Raw genomic sequence first — 18,560 nt, 5'->3', positions numbered from 1 at the left:
GTTGCCACACAAGAAAAAAGCATCATTCATTTTTTGTTTTATTTTACAGAAGAAAAAGAGACTTTTTATTTTACTCAAATTGGAAAAAAAGGAAACCGGTTGCCTGCTACAAATTTTTTAATAAGAGCCACGTGGACCAATGACTGCTCAAGTGTCTAAAAGAGTCTGTCCAAACGACTGTCGCTAGCATAGCTCTTACTAGCAATATCAGTATCAAATGTTCGCAAAAAATTTCCAGTCCTGTTATACTGCAGGCACATAATGCTACATTACAAAGACTAGTTAGTGCTTCACACACTCTGTATTACACGGTTACATATTGTTGCCTATTTGTACCACATTTTCCCACCAATTCTATCCATAGGTTCACCTCTATCCCTTCCCACCACATTGGCACCTATCCATACTCACTTATCACAAATAATGAAAAACTATTCCTTCTTCAAATCACTGTTTTTCTTTCTTCTCACAATTACAGCTTTGCTAACTATCTTCCGTCTATTTCTTCTCCTTTAATTCAAACCTTATATGTTATTTATCTCTAACTAGTCTTATTTATCTCTATGCCCAATCTATCAAAGAACGCACATCCATTTGTACCTAGTGACTATGTATCATAAAACAGTCCTCCTTGGGTATTGACTGACTAGAAATTGTGTGAAAGCATAAAAAAAGCATCTCATAAGGAATTGGAGGGGGGAAAAGCAGTCCTCCCTAGCATTTACAGATCATTCTTAGCCTTTCATCTCTCTTCCACCTTTCCTTAGAGCCAAGCATAAAAAAATATACATCATGCAAATTCCAAAATTTCTGCACCCTCATACACAAAAAAAATATCTTTTTTATTTCACACCATGGTTGTACACAGTCCTTTGTCAAAATTAGGTGTGACTTTCATAACTCAGTACACTCTGTTTAAAGGAGAATGCAAACCTATTTTTTGCCGAATCCAACAACAAGAATGTAGAACTAGCAGCCAAACACAAGAAACCAGGTTCAATTTCACTTAACTGGACTTAAACAAACTGCCATATTGTGGCTATCAAATCAATTGTTAAGGCAACCCCTCCATGGAAATTAGCCTATATAAGAGTTAGGGTCCTTCAAAGTATCACCCAGGATAAATGAATAAAAAAATAAATAAATGAGGGTTCACAACTTTTCACAATCTCGAATAATGCACCATGATAATAATGGTGTTGCACATTACCACATCAGGTTGCACCAATTTCCCATCAACCCGTCTCAGCAATCGTAGAGCTGCTTTTGTTTCACCAACTTTAGACAACCCATTAATCAAGGTACCGTAACTAATTTGGTCTAAATGAAATCCAAGCACTACCACCTTGTCATGAAAGTGCAACACTTGATGGATGTCACCTTTGAGGCAGAGACCCTTGATGAGCGTAGTTAAAGTTATGGCATTTTAGTCAGCCCCACAAAAAGTTGCTAGTGATTTCTATGCTCAATCTATCAAATAATGCACTTCCACTCATACCTAGTGACTACCTATCCTAGTTCAATACTAGCATCTCATAAGGTATTGGAGGGGGAAAAGCAGTCCTCCCTAGGTACTCACATACAAGAAAATTGTGTAAAAATAAATAACAATCTCTTCTGCAATGTATAATTTTAATTCCAAAATACTAGCATCTCATAAGGAACTCGAGGTGGAAAACCAGTCCTCCCTAGATTTTACATATCATTATTAGCCTTTCATTACTTCTCTCCACCTTCCTTAGAGGCAAACATCTAAAAAGTACACATCATACAGATTCCAAAATTTCTGCAACCTCATACTAACAAAATCAGTTTTTTTTTTTTTTTTAAATTTCATTCCATGATTATGTACAATCATTTGTCAAAACTAGGTGCGACTTTCATAACTTAGTACACTCTAAATGCGTAAATATAAATACAATATAACAACAGATAAATAGAATATATCTTACCTAGTTTCAGTCTTACAATAGGCCTCTCGTAATCATTTCACGAAGAAGTTTCTCCGCCTTATCATTTTCATCTTTATCAAACAGAGAACGGATGATTATTTCATAAGTAACGGCGTTTGGAATGCAACCATTTTCTTCCATTTTTGACAGCAAAGCCAATGATTCATCAAACAAGCCATGGCTACAAAACCCTTGAATCATAACGGTATATGCATTGACATCTAGAATGTAGCCTTTGACCAAAAGATCTTCAAAAACTATCCATGCATCCTCTAGTCTTCCATTTTTGCATAGCCCATCAACAAGTGCTGTGTATGTACACTTATCTGGCTGAATTCCTTCGTCTTTCATCTTTGCTAACAACGCAATTGCCTTGTCAACCTGATGGTTTTTGCATAAAGCATCCAATATAGAATTGTAAGTAATCATATCAGGTGGTTGGCCTTTATCATGCATCTCATCGACTAGCTTCAAGGCATAAGAGATTTTCCCCGATTTACACAAACCATCAATAAGGGAATTGTAAGTTACCACATTAGGAATAATTTTTCTGCAATGCATTTCTTCAAAGAGATTCATGCCTTCATCTGTCATTTTAATCTTACAAAACCCATTAATCAAGATATTGTAACTCTGAGTATCAGGATTCACTCCCCCCTGAGCCATAGTGTTGAATATACTCTTAGCCTTATTCACTTGTTTAACTAGGCAATATCCATCCATTAAAGAGTTATAAGTAACAAAGTTAGGTTTAATGCCTTGTTTCATCATCATAGCCAACACATTTTTAGCCTCTTTTACTTTTCCTTCCTTACAAAATGCATCAACCAATATATTGAAAGTATACACATCAGGGTTGATGTTTTCTAATACCATTTTATGAAACAAACCAATTGCATCTTTCAATTGACCCATAATGCAGAAGCCACAGATTAAAGTATTATAAGTGACAACATTAGGAGAAATTCTCTTAGAAACCATTTCAGAATATAAATCAAAAGCATCATTAACAAGTTTACCTTTGCACATACCATCAATAATCGTACTATACATTACCACATCAGGTTGCACCAATTTCCCATCAACTCGTCTCAGCAATTGTAGAGCTGCTTTTGCTTCACCAACTTTACACAACCCATTGATCAAGGTTCCATAACTAACTTTGTCCAATTGAAATCCCATCGCAACCAGCTTATCATGAAAGTGCAATGCTTGATGGATATGACCTTTGAGACAAAGACCCTTGATGAGTGTAGTGAATGTTATGGTATCTGGCTCGTAACCCATCTTAAGAATCTTAGCCAAAACAGAAAAAGCAAAAGGGATGAGACCCAATTGACAGAAACAATTGATGAGAATATTGCAATTGACCAAGTCAGATTTAATTCCCTCAAATTCCATTTTTTTAGAAAGGGAAAGAACGGTGTGGTAATGTTTGGATTTGACAAGGGAACCTAAAATCTTACCAAATTCGATGTCAGGTGGAGTGGGATTCTGACGGAGCAAGCGATTGAACAATGAAACAGCATCATCATTGTTATTATGGAATGTGGTTGAAGTCGAAAAAGAAGGAATGAAATTGAAATGGGTGTTTTTCAAAAATTGAAAAGAATGAAACTTTTTTGGAACAAAAACAGAAACAGGAACAACACCGTACCTCTGCAACATCGAAGATTGAAACATTGCTGTGCCCCAGAATGACGTTTGGTTTTCGGCGAATGAACTGTTGGGTGTGTAGCTTGGAAATGTGTTAAGTCACTTCATTGATCTTTGTTAATTACAGTACATCATTGTTTTATATTTTTACCACAACCAGCGACTTGATTGAAAAAAATTTACTTCCTCCGTCTCACAATAATTGTCTCTTTATAATTTTTTCTTTTTTTCAAAATAATTTTCACTTTAGAATATCAATGCAGCATTTATTATTTTTTCCCCTTGTTATACACTTACTTATTGAATTTTATCCAACTTAACTACTCCACTAACTACAATTAATAAGGGTGTTTTAGTAAATGATACTAAGTTTACCATCAAAATCAACACAATTAATCATTTCCTTAATAATCGCGCACAAACCTTAAATGACTATTATTTAGAGACGAGGGAGTAACAAAAGTGAGACTAATTTAAAATATTAATAAAGTTTGAAACTAATTTGATAACGAGTTCCAACGAGAGTGACAAGTTTGTTTCTCAAGTTCATTTATAAAAGATTTTTGAATAATTTAGTTTAAACCAAATGTAAATGAGTTAAAGTCACGACTCATCGGGTTAAAGTATGTATGCTCAAATAACGTTTATATAATTACTTATGGTTCACATACAAAAAAGATCATCACAATGTTAATGGGAGTTGAATTAACGATCGCGCATTAAATCAAGTCTTTATCATTTGAGCCAACCTTCATCTACGTGCTTAAGTCAAGTTCAAATTTCACTATATTTTTATCAAAAAATTAGCGTTAAAATTTATTTTTTGTCATAGTCTAGTATATAAGTTTTTTTTTTTTACGAAAATAAATTTTTATTTTATAAATTATGGAAACGTAATAGGTTTGAATTTTTATATTCTTTTTGAAATTGAAGTAAGACGTAGATTATTACTCCCTCCGTTTCAAAATACATGTCCAATTTTTGCAATGTGCACTATCCACTTGACTTACTTTGACCAAACTCTTTAACTAATGTATAAATACAAATATTAGCATGTAAGATGTTGTTTGATTTGTCTCGACAAATATTTTCCAAATATTAAATTTTTATAATTTTTTACTTTAGATAATTAAAGATATTAACGGTCAAAATTGTGCATTGGCATATGTAAAGTGGTTGACTTGGACATGTATTTTGAAACGGAGGGAGTATATAATAATATTAAAAAACTTATTTAAATTGATAAAATTTACAATTCTTTTTAAAAAAATGCATAAAATGCAATTACAAACAGCTAAAAAAAGTTAAACTCAATCCTTCAAAAAAAAAAAAGAAGTTAAACTCAAGTAATTTTTTTATGAAATTAGATTAGAAGTTAAGCTCAAGCTTACCACCAAGTCAACTTAGAGCGTGTGTTAACATTCCGCAAAATATCAATAAATGTGTAAGGATGAATCATCTTTACTTGTGCCAAAAGGTTAATATTAAGAAACTTATGGTTGATATGTTTCAAAATTAACTTTTAACTCATTGAAAAATGAGATATGCAACTTCCGATTCAAAGTTTCTACTTTTAATATATTGACAAGTGTCTTAAGAACACAATTTAACATTTTCCTTTAGGATATAGGTCTAACTAACCATTGATAGATATTAACGTCTCGTATAATATCTTGTTAAAAAATAGTCTCATACAATATTATGTTAAAGAAGACTTTTTTTTTTTTTGTCAAGTAGCCTAGTGGCTAGAGCTCGCACATATAAATGTGGAGAAGTGGGGTGTCCGGGGTTCAAACCCCGGCCCCTGCATATAATATGCAATATCCCTACCAACTGAGCTAAGCTCACGGGGATAAAGAAGACTTATTTTATTTCATATAATATTGTTAAAGATGAAATTGATTTTTATTATTTATTAATGACCAAGTAAGTTTCCATATTTTTTTTGTTAGAGACCAACTTGAAAATTTACTCTTTTTAAAATAAAACTTATAATCATTGCTCGATCCTCAGGACAACCCTAGAGACTAATAATCTTCCAAAGGTGCCAAATTAGGAGTTTGGAGATTTAATCTTTGAGACATGAACCAAAATGACCCGTCAACTACATTTTTTTTACACTTTTGGACGAAATATCACACTAAAATATGAAAATAAACAAATCAAATTTCCATGTGTTGGAATAAATTGCTAAAACGTTAGGTCAATCATACCTATTCAAAATATTATTGATTTTTCATTTATAGAATAGACACTAATTATATTGTATTTTTTTCTTATGAAAATCAATTGTATTAGATTCTAGCATAGTATACACAAATACTTGCTGCAAAAATATAGAAAACAAAGTACTTTTTTTTTTTGAAGGAAATATAGAAAACAAAGTATTATTATATACACAAATGTGGTGCAAATATACAGAAAAGCATAGTATTCTATACATAAATATGTTGCAGGCACATCCATCACAAATGCTTTAGGCTCCTCTTCAATTTCTCCCCCAACATTATTATTGAACCCAACTCACAGAACAAAAACAAAACTCACGACGGCCATGCTAAGAGATTCATTATTATTGAATCATCAAAACAAAAACAAAAAGAATTCAACTTTTTCTCTCTTATTTCCGAAAAAAATCAACTTTCTTTCTTAACATTATTTCCGAAAAAAATCCACTTTCTTTCTTAACAATTGCTTGGTAATTATCTCATCAACACACATATACAATACACCCTTTACTGTCAACCCAAAAACTCAAATCAACTTTCTCTCTCATTTTGACAAAAACTCAAACTTCATATCGCTCGATCATAAAAGTAATATCAATCCATGCAATTTACACTCCTGTTATCAGTGGAATATCTAAATATAATCCCAATAACGTGATTTCAGAAACAGTGGCTAGTAACATGTAAATTTTCAGCTGGTGTTTCTTACCAAAAGCAAAAAGAGTAAGATAATACCAACAACATAAATAATCACTTATCATTCTATTTTGATACGTCTGATTCAGAGAAGTAAATCGTAATCCTGGAAGTGTGGGCCTCAGTACAAGTAAAATTTTAGCCTACAAAATTTACTACAACACATGATAAAAAAACTGTACTTTAAACATATACAGATGAAAACTCTCTGAATAGTGGTTCATCCAAGTCTAACAGCAGGAGATAATGAGTTTAGCCTAACCTTCGTTTTTGTTTCTGATAGAACCCAGAAATTTGAAAGTATGCCATAATGAAAGTATGCTATAGTGGTCTAACCTGTATTTATTAAGAGCTCAAAGCTCTTAAAATGATGTAAACAGAAAACTGAAAAGATGAACCAGAGTTCAAAGAACTCCTACAGAGCTAAGCTTAGTAAACTTTCTGAATGCCCCACCCTCTAGGATTCCCAATATTTTATAACTGAAATCCTGCCCAGATTCCAATTATTATTATAACTGTTTGTATTCCCGCAGCTTCTACAGTCTTCTACAAGCTGTTCTAGTGTGGATTCGGCCCAACAGTTGGGCCAACACATGTAGAGGAACTCAGGGCCAACACATGTTTGAAGAGTTCTCTTATTTTGCATATCTACGTGTTTCTACATACATACTTTCTGCAAGAGGAATACAGAGAAGACTGACTTATAACTCTTGAAGTAATAACACAATTGCATCAAAACCAAAAGCTTCTAGTTCTTAAACAACATCAAAATTCTCAAAAAAAAAAAAAATGGAAGGTAAAAAAAAAACTGAAATGAAAATGCCAAAGTGTAGCTTAAATCAAAACAAAACAAACTCAATGACATGTCAATGCCCTCGACATATAAACTTATATAAATTAGTCAGAAGATTAAATCATCAACATATATGGATGAAATCATATATGTCGCCAGTATCAAAGGCATTATCCAATAAGGGTCCTCTTGACACAACTGTGGATTTTCTATCCCCTGCTACAAATATACCATTGAACAAAACACAAATGAAGTTGTATAATGGAAAACAGAGTTTCTACTTTGTCTGCAAGTATAAGTTTGTCAACAATATAAGTTGTACAATGGCATAAGCAAGTGTCAAAATCTTTATTAAGCTTTTGTGTTATTGATGTTCCAAACATTGAGATTTCAACAATACATGCGCAAAAAGAAACCTTAAAAAATTTTAAAAAAATACAAACTAGGACAAAAGAGTAAAAAGGATGATGATGGTTACGGTAAGACAGTACTGAACTGAAACTAAATACATAACAAACCCCTTATGTTTGTTGAGTTGAGAATAGATTATGTAGGCTGCAGCTATGATGGAGAAGGAAAAAAATTGTTTTTTCTTTGAATAGTCGATGTTTCTGAAATGCTGTCTAATGTGCAAGTGTATTGCCATTTCACCTTACTCTTCTCTCCTCTCCTCTCTGTTTTTTCGTGGTTTGTGCTAGTGGCTCTTAAATCTACATAAAGCAGAAACAGACGCAACAAAACATAAAATTAAACTAGTGAAAGGATGATGATGGTTATGGTAAGACAGTACTGAACTGAAACTAAATACATTACAAACCCCTTAAGTTATAATGAACTCAGCTCTTCCTTTATTTGAGCCTTAAGGCTTGGTATTCTTAGGGGGGTTTGTTGGGTTGAGAATAGACTGCGTAGGCCGCAGCTACGATGGAGAAGGAAAAAATTTGATTTTTCTTTGAATGGTTGCTGTTTCTTTTTTAAAATGCTGTCTAATGTGCAAGTGTACTGCCATTTCACCTTACTCTTCTTTCCTTTCCTCTCTGTTTTTTCGTGGTTTGTGCTAGTGGCTCTTAAACCTACATATAGCAGAAACAGGTGCAGCAAATCATAAAAATAAACTATTGTACTTGCCTTCTTAACACTAGCATTGGGGTAGCATTTCCCTTGAATGTAATGCTCGTGAGGTTCTTACAAAAGTTGATAACTATAATTCGGAAGCCTTTATAAGCATGTTGTCAAGCATATTGTGCGATTTTACTATTGAAATCCTAAGGCAATGCAGTAAATGACAGCACATAAGTTTCATGTGAAATTGATGAATCCTACATGGTGAATTCATTCAATATGCAGAAAATCAAGTACCCAGCAGAAACTGAACTGATATTTGAATTCTTATCATATTATTCCTTACCACCGATCTGAACCAAGCACACGTCCGACCTTCCTATTCTCATGCTCAACTATATCTTTTTTGAAAATTGAGTCTCATACTGAATGTATACAGAGAATTACATAGAACGTGACATAATAGATTCTAACATGAACTTCCAGATTTCATGCAATGGAAGAAAAAGACATACATTTTTACAGTGTTTTAATTATTTCAAGCTTCGTGTGCAACTATAAAGTTGTACCAAATAATCATGAAATTCTCCAAATTCAAGAATTGTATTTGGACAAATCTTAGAAGCATGTTAACAAGCATTTTGAGTAAACTATAATAGATTAGTTGATTAGTTCACTTACTAAGTTTAAATTAATTCTTACTCAAGCCCCACCAATCTATTCATGATTCTTTAGGGACTACATATTCAACTTCAATTGAAGAGGGTTATAACAAACTAAAACACATATTTCAGCCTTATAAGGTTGCAAGCTACATGAAGTTTTGCATATATGTAGCAGAGAAAGTCTGCATCGCAGAACCATAAGGTCTACTTCCTTCCACCTTCATAAAGTTCAGACTATATTCACTATACCTTCATAATTTTTTTTTTAAGCATACAGTGCGTGTCTATATAATATATAAAGATAGTCCTCGTGAGCTTAGCTCAGTTGGTAGGGACAATATATGCAAGGTCCGGGGTTTAAACCTTGGCCACCACAATATATATATATATATATATACCTTAGTATACAACTTATAATAATAATATTTGTAAAACCAAATTTGTACACTATTTTCTAAATCTACTCATCTTTTGTGTGCTCATAGATTTCTTGAATTCTAGAAATTATTTTACTTGAATAAGAAGCAAGTCTAAGAAAGACTTAACAACCTCTCATAATCACAATTCATGGCTTGATGCTCATTGCAAACCTCACCAAAACACATATCAAATCACATCACAGTTGTTGGTGATAGTCTAAGTGTGCAGCTGAGGCCATCAACTAAGAAAGATATTTCAAAGAATGAAAAACGCATGTATTTTCAAAAAAAAAGGGTGAATCATGAACCATATTCAGGAATATGAGAGGCTGTTTTTGTTAAAAAAGTGAGCAGGTGTTGCCATCCTAAACCATTCATCAAATTTATGGTATATCAAGAGAAGATACTAGATACACAAATGTTCCATCAAAGATAAAGACCAGGAACCATATTCAGGAAATGAGTATCTAAAAAATATGACAGGCCTTTCTAAAGCTCAGACTTGGATTCAGCACCATGTTCAACCTTACCTTTTGCAAATCAAAATGACTTTGCATAACTGTGGTAATTGAGGTATTCAATAGACATGATACTCAGATAATGTTGAACCTTTTCCCATAAATGCAAAATGAGCATGGTTTTAGTCAGCCCCAAAAAAAGTTGCTAGTGATTTCTATGCCCATTCTATCGAAGAATGTACATCCACTCATACCTAGTGACTATCGATCATAGTTCAATACTAGCATCACATAAGGTATTGAAGGGGGGAAAAGCAGTCCTCCCTAGGTACTCACATCCTAGAAAATTGTGTATAAATAAATAACAATCTCTTCGGCAATGTATAATGTTAATTTCAAAATACTAGCATTTCATAAGGAATTCGAGGTGGAAAACCAGACCTCCCTAAACTTTACAGATCACTATTAGCCTTTCATTACTTCTGTTCACCTTTCGTTGTAGGAAAACATCTAAAAAAGCACCCATCATGCAGATTTCAAAATTTCTGCAACCTCATACTAACAAAATAAGTTTTTTTAATTTCACTCCATGATGTGATTTGTCTAAATTAGGTGCGACTTTCATAACTTAGTACACTCTTTATGCTTATAAATACAATATAACAATAGATAAATAGAAAACATCTTACCTAGATTCAGTCTTACAATAAGCCTCTCGTAATCATTTCACGAAGAAATTTCTCCGCCTTATCATTTTCATCCTTATCAAACAGAGAACGGATGATTATTTCATAAGTTACGGCATTTGGAATGCAACTATTGTCTTTCATTTCTGACAACAAAGCCAATGCTTCATCAAACAAGCCCTTGTTACAAAACTCATGGATCATAACGGTATATGTGTTGACAGTTACATTATAACCCTTGACTAAAAGATCCTCAAAAATATTCCGTGCATCCTTTAGTCTTCCACCTTTACACAATCCATCAGTAAGAATAGTGTATGTGTACACACTTGGTTGAATACCCTTGCGTTTAAATTTCGTTAACAATCCAATTGCTTTTTCAACCTGATGGGTTTTGCATAAAGCATCTAATATAGAATTGTAAGTAACTATATTAGGTGGTACACCTCTATCATACATCCGATTGACAAGCTGCAAAGCATATGAGATTCTCCCTGATTTGCTTAAACCATCAATAAGAGAACCGTAAGTTACCACATCAGGAATAATATTTTGGCAATGCATTTCTTCAAAGAGATTCATGGCTTCATCGACCTTTTTAATCTTACAAAACCCATTAATCAAGATATTGTAACTCTGAATATCTGGATTCACTCCCCTCTGAGACATAGCGTTGAATATACTCTTAGCCTTATTCACTTCTTTAACTAGGCAATATCCATCCATTAAAGAGTTATAAGTGACAACGTTAGGTTTGAATCCTTTTTTCATCATAACAACAAACACATTTTTAGCTTCTTTTACTTTTCCTTCCTTACAAAATGCATCAACCAAAATATTAAAGGTATACACATTTGGGTTGATGTTTTCCGACGTCATTTTATTGTATAAACCAATTGCATCTTTCAATTTACCAACAATGCAAAAGCCACTAGTTAAAGCATTGTAAGTGAAAACATCAGGGGAAATTCTCTTAGAAACCATTTCAGAATATAAATCAAAAGCATCATTAACATGTTTATCTTTACACATACTACCAATAATAGCAGTGTACATTACCACATCAGGTTGCACCAATTTCCCATCAACCCGTCTCAGCAATTGCAGAGCTGCTCTTGTTTCAAGGTTCCATAACTAAATTGGTCCAATTGAAATCCCATCGCAACCAGCTTATCATGAAAGAGCAATGCTTGATGGATCTGACCTTTGAGACAGAGACCCTTGATGAGTGTATTAAATGTTATGGTATCCGGCTCATAACCCTTTTTGAGAATCTTTGTCAATACAGAAAAAGCAGAAGGGATAAGACCCAATTGACAGAAAGAATTGATGAGAATGTTGAAAGTGACAAAGTCAGGATTAATTCCCTTAAATTGCATTTTTTGAGAAAGGGAAAGAACAGTGTGGTAATGTTTGGATTTGACAAGGGAACCTAAAATCTTACCGAATTCGAAGGCAGGTGGAGTGGGATTCTGACGAAGCAAATGATAGAACAAAGAAACAGCATCATCAACAACATCATTGTTATTATGAAATATGGTTGAAGTTGAAGAGTAAAAGCAAAAATAAGGAATGAAATTGAAATGGGCGTTTTTCAGAAATTGAAAAGAATGAAACTTTTTTGGAACAAAAAGAGAAACAGGAACAACATAGTACCTCGGCAACATCAAAGAAGAAGAATGAAACATTGTTGTGTCCCAGAATGACGTTAAATTTGAAACACAGTTAGGTTTTCGGCTAATGAACTATTGATGTCTGTGTGTTTAACTGTTTCAAGAGAAATTCTTGCCGAACATAACACGTCAGTTTTATGCCTAACTAATGAAAACATGACACCTCATAAATATATAAAAAGAAAAAAAATAAAAAAATCATTAAAATAATGACACAGCTCGTCAATTCTATTCTCTCACACTATGGCTTCCAAAACTTATCATTTCACCGCCTATCACAGTCATCGTTTTTTTTTGAACAAATCAAAATGGAATATATTGCTCAAAAGGAAGGTGGTTCACCCCGCACAAGGTGTGCTAAAGTGGTGAAACACCCAAAGTCTGATACAAACTACAGGCACCTAACAACGATGCCCGCACCAAAGAAAATAAAAATAAAAATTACATGACACCCATACAAAATAGTGGGTATCTCCACCGGTCATGAAAACCAAAAGAAATAGTAACAACATTTGAAGAAAGCCATAAGAAGGAATTTAGCTTCACTCTTTCAACAATGCTGAGAGGATCACCAACCGTACTTTTGAATACACAGTTATTTCTCTCCTTCCAGATTGGCCAAATAGAAGCCAACCAAATAACCTTCAAGTAAACATGAGATGCTCGCGGCAAACCTGCCAAATTAATAAACTGAACAAAATGTTGTTTTACCGAACCATGAAACACACAAGGGATACCAAGCCAATGACACACTAGGTACCAAACTCTCCCAAAAACAGTACACCCAATGAAAAGATGATCCACCGTCTCAGGGATACCACACCCCCCAACACATAAAATGTCAGCAATCTGTAACACTTGACGACGCACCAAATTTGCTCTAGTAGGAACTCTATCTTGTAGAAGGCGCCAAGCAAACACAGACACCTTGCAAGGAACACATTTGTGCCACACATCAAGCCCGGCGCCGGTAGATACTTGAACCGCCGAATTAGTTAAGAAACAATAAGTCCCCTTAACCGGCATCAAAAAAAATTCAACTCATTCCTTTATGTTTTTGTCACATGATGCAATCGACGTTATTGAATTTTTTTTATATAGACATGGACTAGTTTAAAATATTAAAGTTATGATTAATTTGAAAGTTACTTCAATAGATAGGGACTAATATATAAACTTCAAGTAACTTTGTCTAATATCCAAAACCGTCAAAATTGTTACTTTTAAATAACTTCAAATATTCCTCAAAAAAAAAAAAAAACTTAAAATATAAGGAGTATGAATTTTTTTAAAATAATCAATTTGCTACAATCAAATAACTTTAAAGATTCAAGTGGTATAATTTTTTTTAAAGGACCAATTTATCACGATAAAATAACTTAAAAGAATTTTTGTGTCATTTAGTCTAAACAAATGTAGATAAGTTAAAGTCACGACTCATCAGGATAAAATAAGGTTAAAATATGTATGCTTAATGTCACGACCCAATCTCAGGTCATGACCGGCGCACAGACTAACACTAACTCATGATAAATTTAACCTGGCAAGCCTAGTAAACTATAACACTTAGACCTTTCTAAAATACTAAAATTTTGGTAATAACTCGCACACTTCCAGAACATTTCAACATAACTAATATCATTTATCTCTTTTCACTGTTTGTACATAAACCACATTATCTCTTCGTTGTGGCGAACTGGGATATACCACATTATCTCTTCGTTGTGGCAAACAAAGATATACCACGTTATCTCTTCGTTGTGGCGAATGGAAATATACCACATTATCTCTTCGTTGTGACGAACGGAGATATACCACATTATCTCTTCGTTGTGGTGAACGGTGTTTTTGCGTTTGTTACTATGAGTTGTACCTCATAGGCTACATTATCTCTTTGTATATATATGCCTCTTCATTTCCCTAACTAAAAAAATCCTCCTACTTAACATATAGCTAGTCCATATAGCACGGCTAAACCACCGACCTCCCACTACCTTGAACCATTAACTTTACCAAAAGGGTTAAACATGTTCTTCTTTTTAGCCGTAGATAATATAGTAGAGTTGCAAAGATTCACCAAAAAAAAAAGAGTTCTTTTAATCTTGCTTTGTTCTCATTCCTAAACCATGTTTCACAAAATATCGAAACTTATATCTAAAATACGTACGATCAAAACTCAAATGAAAATCTAATACTTTATAAATCATAAGCAAATTCAAATCCAAATATATAATCCAAACAAAGTACTTAAATTCAAAAACAAACACTTCAAAACCACGTTCCATACCATAACAAAACTTCGACCAAAAAAACTTCACACAATCAAATTCTCCATTTCAATTCCCTTACTTTATAAATCACAAGTAGACACAAGCAGAGTATAATTAATCTTGGTGACTTTGAAATTATATAAGGATGATGAGAAAGATATTAAAGGTTGTGTTTCCCCATTTTAGTAAATATTTTGACATAGAAAATAATCAAAATACCAATAATAATAATTAAAATTAAAATAAGTGATAATGATCGTTATCAACTCACAGTTACGACGAATCAACCAAATTTGCTCTGTCAGAACTCCCAAAGCAGCAATCAAAGCAACAACTATCAAGGATTGAAACAAATAATTGAATGACACCAGTTTCAATCTCATATTCCTATCTCTTTTTGGTCTTATGCTGTTTCACATGCTGTTCACCTCATTAATTTTTTACCATCTTCAAAATTGAACAATGAATCACTTTATTACGTCCTTTAGAAAAGACATCCTGATTTATCTCATCTTAAGGTCTTTGGATCTTTATGCTTTGCTTCTGCCTTAACTTCTCATAGAAATGAATTTCAGCCTAGAGCTAGAAAATGTGTTTACCTTGGTCATAAAGAAGGTGTAAAAGGGTTCATTTTATTCGATCTTATTAATAGAGAATTCTTTTTATCTAGAAATGTGCTTTTTTATGAAAACACATTTCCTTTTACTTCATGTGCACCCTCTAATTTATCTGCTCATACATTTCCTATATGTTTGCCTCATTGCAAAAATTCTACTGATATATCAGTTATTCTACGCCTTAATATTCCTATTGGATGTAAGTGGATTTATAAAGTTAAATATAAATCTGATGGTAGCATTGAGAGGTATAAATCCCGCCTTGTTGCTAAGGGTTTTACACAACAAGAAGGCCTTGATTACTTCGACACCTTTTCTCCGGTTGTTAAAATGACAACTGTGAGACTTGTACTTGCTTTAGCTGCTGCCAAAGGATGGCATCTCCATCAATTAGATGTAAACAATGCGTTTTTACATGGAGATTTACATGAAGAGGTATACATGACTGTACCCCCTGGTTTTAAATCTTCTAAATCCAATCAAGTCTGCAAATTACTCAAGTCCCTTTATGGACTCAAGCAAGCAAGTCGCCAATGGAATTTCAAACTTACTTCTGTACTTTTGAAGCTTGGCTATTCGCAATCAAAATCTGACTACTCTCTTTTTGTCAAACATCATGATTCAAAGATCACTGTATTACTTGTATACGTTGATGATATTGTCCTTGCAGGAAATGATATTGCTGAGATTGGTTTGGTTAAATCTCAGCTCCATAATCAGTTTCGGATTAAGGATCTTGGTTCCCTAAAGTTTTTCTTAGGTCTTGAGGTTGCAAGATCTACAAAGGGAATTTCCCTTTGCCAAAGAAAATATGCATTAGAACTTTTGGATGATGCAGGTCTTCTAGCCTGTAAACCGGCTTCGACACCAATGGTTCCAAACCTTAAACTTTCTGCTACTGATAGCAGTCCTTATTCTGACCCATCTGCATATAGAAGACTTATTGGTCGGATGATTTACCTCACAAACACTCGCTCTGATTTAGCCTTTGCAGTAAATAGGCTTAGTCAATTTGTTTCAACCCCTACTGAGGCACATCATGCAGCAGCCATACATGTCTTGCAGTACATTAAAAACTCTCCTGGAAAGGGTTTATATTTTGCTGCATCTTCTGATCTCAGACTCTCTGCCTTCAGTGATTCAGATTGGGCTTCTTGCCCTGATTTTAGACGATCAGTCACGGGTTATTCTGTCTTCATTGGACCATCTTTGATATCTTGGAAGTCAAAGAAGCAACCAACAGTTTCATGCTCTAGTTCTGAAGCAAAGTACCGAGCATTGGCTTTTACAACCCGTGAAGTTCAGTGGCTCATTTATATCCTCCAAGATTTTAAATGTGAAAATGTTGGCCCTGTCTCGATATACTGTGATAGCAAATCTGCCATTGCAATTGCTCAAAACCCAACATTTCATGAGAGAACAAGCACATCGAGATTGATTGCCACCTAATTCGAGAAAAGTTGCAAAATGGTGTCATTCAATTAGTTTCAGTCTCCTCTGCCAACAACATTGCTGATGTTCATACGAAGTCTTTACACCCCTCGGTTTTTCATTCATTACTATCCAAACTGAACCTCATTGATATATATGGTTCAGTTTGTGGGGGGATATCAGCTTAACTTAAATAATGGTATTTAGTTCTAACCATAGTTAGCTAAATGTTGAGTAGATATAACCATAGTTAATTGAACTATTTCTCTGTTAACAGGTGTACATTATTTTAGCTCAATGTGTGTATATAAACATTTCACATATCAATGAAATACACTTTTTGCCATTTATTCTTGTAATAGCAACATCGAAGAAGACGTTAAAGAATGAAACATTGTTGTGTCACGATGTAGAGTAGATTTGTAGTAACTGTGTGTGTTTAAGCAAGTGTCGGATGTCAGTTAGCATTTATTAAATAATTAATGTATTTATACTATATTACATTTCAGAAACAACATTTATTTAATTAATTAATAAAAAAGCTATTTATAAAAATAATCTTCGTGAGTTTAACTCAATCAGTCGTTAGGGATATTGCATATTATATGTAGGGTCGGAATTTGAACCCAAACATCCTACTTCTCCACATTTAAAATGTGTGAGTTTTAGCCATTAGATTCCTAGATAAAAAATAATAATAATAATACCAATGAAAGGAGTACATATTTACAAATCATCACCTAAAAAGGTCATTATGTTAACACTAAAGCTTATGCCTGCGTGACACAATTCCTTGTCAATTTTTTTTAAGTGTGACTCAATTCCTTGGTAGTTTTTTTGTTTTGTTACAAAGCTAAAAGAAAAGAAACAAAGTAAACTACAATCTAGGAAAGATAGTTCCAGTTGCATCCATCTTTAGAAGGCTCGTGAGACCCTCCGGTGGTGATGCATGATGGCAAAAGTCAATATCCAAGGAGGCTCCAAGCTTGGCTATAAAATCCGCACATTGGTTCCCTTCTCTCAAAATGTGACAAACAGTGACATTCAAATGAGCAAACAAGTCTTTTATGTCTTGGATAAGCACTTTGTATATGTGAAACTTCATTGTTGGCCCTTTAATTAAATTAGTACAATGCATTGAGTCTGAATAACAAACAAGATCAGCAAAATTATTTTCCTTGGCTAACAAAAGGCCCTGATAAATAGCAAAAAGTTCCGCATAAAGAATGTCGATAGAATTATAGATGTAACCTGAAAATTTCTTGGTAGTTAGTTCATTGCAATTTTATCAAACTTTTTATAAGCATCAAAAGCTTTTTTTTCCATAGTCAAGCATATGTGTTTTTCTTTTTTAACGAAAACAAATTTTTATTATAAATTACAAAAATGTAATTTCTATATTCTTTTTGAAATTGAAGTACGTATACTTTTATTGGTTCACCAAAATTTATTTAAATCACATCCACAACTACCAGCAATAATGCATGCACATTATCAGTATCAGTATCAAATGTTCACAAAAAAAATTCCATTCCAGTTAAAATGCATGCACATTTTCCCTTCCCACCACATTGGCACCTATCCTGCATAATTATGTAGCACAATTCTCATGACAGCACAAATCCATTTTCACTTATCCACTTAGGCCAAACCGTACACTTACAAAGCAAAACAACCTGTACACTTAAAATAAAATAAATAAGATTAAAAGTCTGTCAAAAAATAAAATAAATAAATAAAAAGTGATTATTAATTCTTTTTCGATAAAAAAAATGATTTAGTTTTTGAAGGATTCTATAAAAAAATGTGGGCTTCATGAATTGGTAAACTGATTTGGGAAAATTCTCCTCCTTTCTAAGATTCAACAATTTAAACTTACTGAGATGTAGATACAATTTAAAAATATTTAGAGTGTTTCCTTTTAACTTCAAAAGATGAGAAGTGACATGCATAA

The 18,560-nt window shown here is 33.4% G+C and overlaps 2 protein-coding genes across 24 annotated transcripts in view; both read right to left on the bottom strand.

The window, feature by feature from the left end:
* Positions 1-4,048, bottom strand: part of LOC146917872 (uncharacterized) — a 34,783-nt gene extending 30,735 nt beyond the window's left edge. For 10 of the 23 annotated variants that reach the window (XR_015013535.1, XR_015013529.1, XR_015013524.1 and 7 more), the window contains exon 1: positions 1,953-4,048. Coding sequence is in view for 9 of the 23 variants with exons in the window: in XM_085716638.1 (XP_085572764.1) it covers positions 1,965-3,635 (1,671 nt within the window). In the remaining 14 variants the exon portion in view is untranslated. Of the gene's footprint in view, positions 1-453 lie in introns of those variants that run through there. The other 13 variants (XR_015013536.1, XR_015013526.1, XR_015013527.1 and 10 more) reach the window with 6 other exon arrangements.
* Positions 4,049-10,021: 5,973 nt separating this feature from the next.
* On the bottom strand, positions 10,022-12,552 carry LOC146917871 (uncharacterized). Its single transcript, XM_085716629.1, has one exon. It carries the CDS (start codon positions 11,669-11,671, stop codon positions 10,631-10,633), a length of 1,041 nt encoding a protein of 346 aa, XP_085572755.1. The 5' UTR covers positions 11,672-12,552; the 3' UTR covers positions 10,022-10,630.
* Positions 12,553-18,560: the final 6,008 nt, after the last annotated feature.

This window comes from Medicago sativa, chromosome 6 (assembly GCF_051527215.1).
Source record: "Medicago sativa cultivar Bolivia chromosome 6, Bolivia_mono, whole genome shotgun sequence".
Taxonomy (NCBI): Eukaryota; Viridiplantae; Streptophyta; class Magnoliopsida; order Fabales; family Fabaceae; genus Medicago; species Medicago sativa.
Note: the sequence above shows the minus strand (reverse complement) of the source record. Positions and strands in the feature narration are given on the sequence as shown.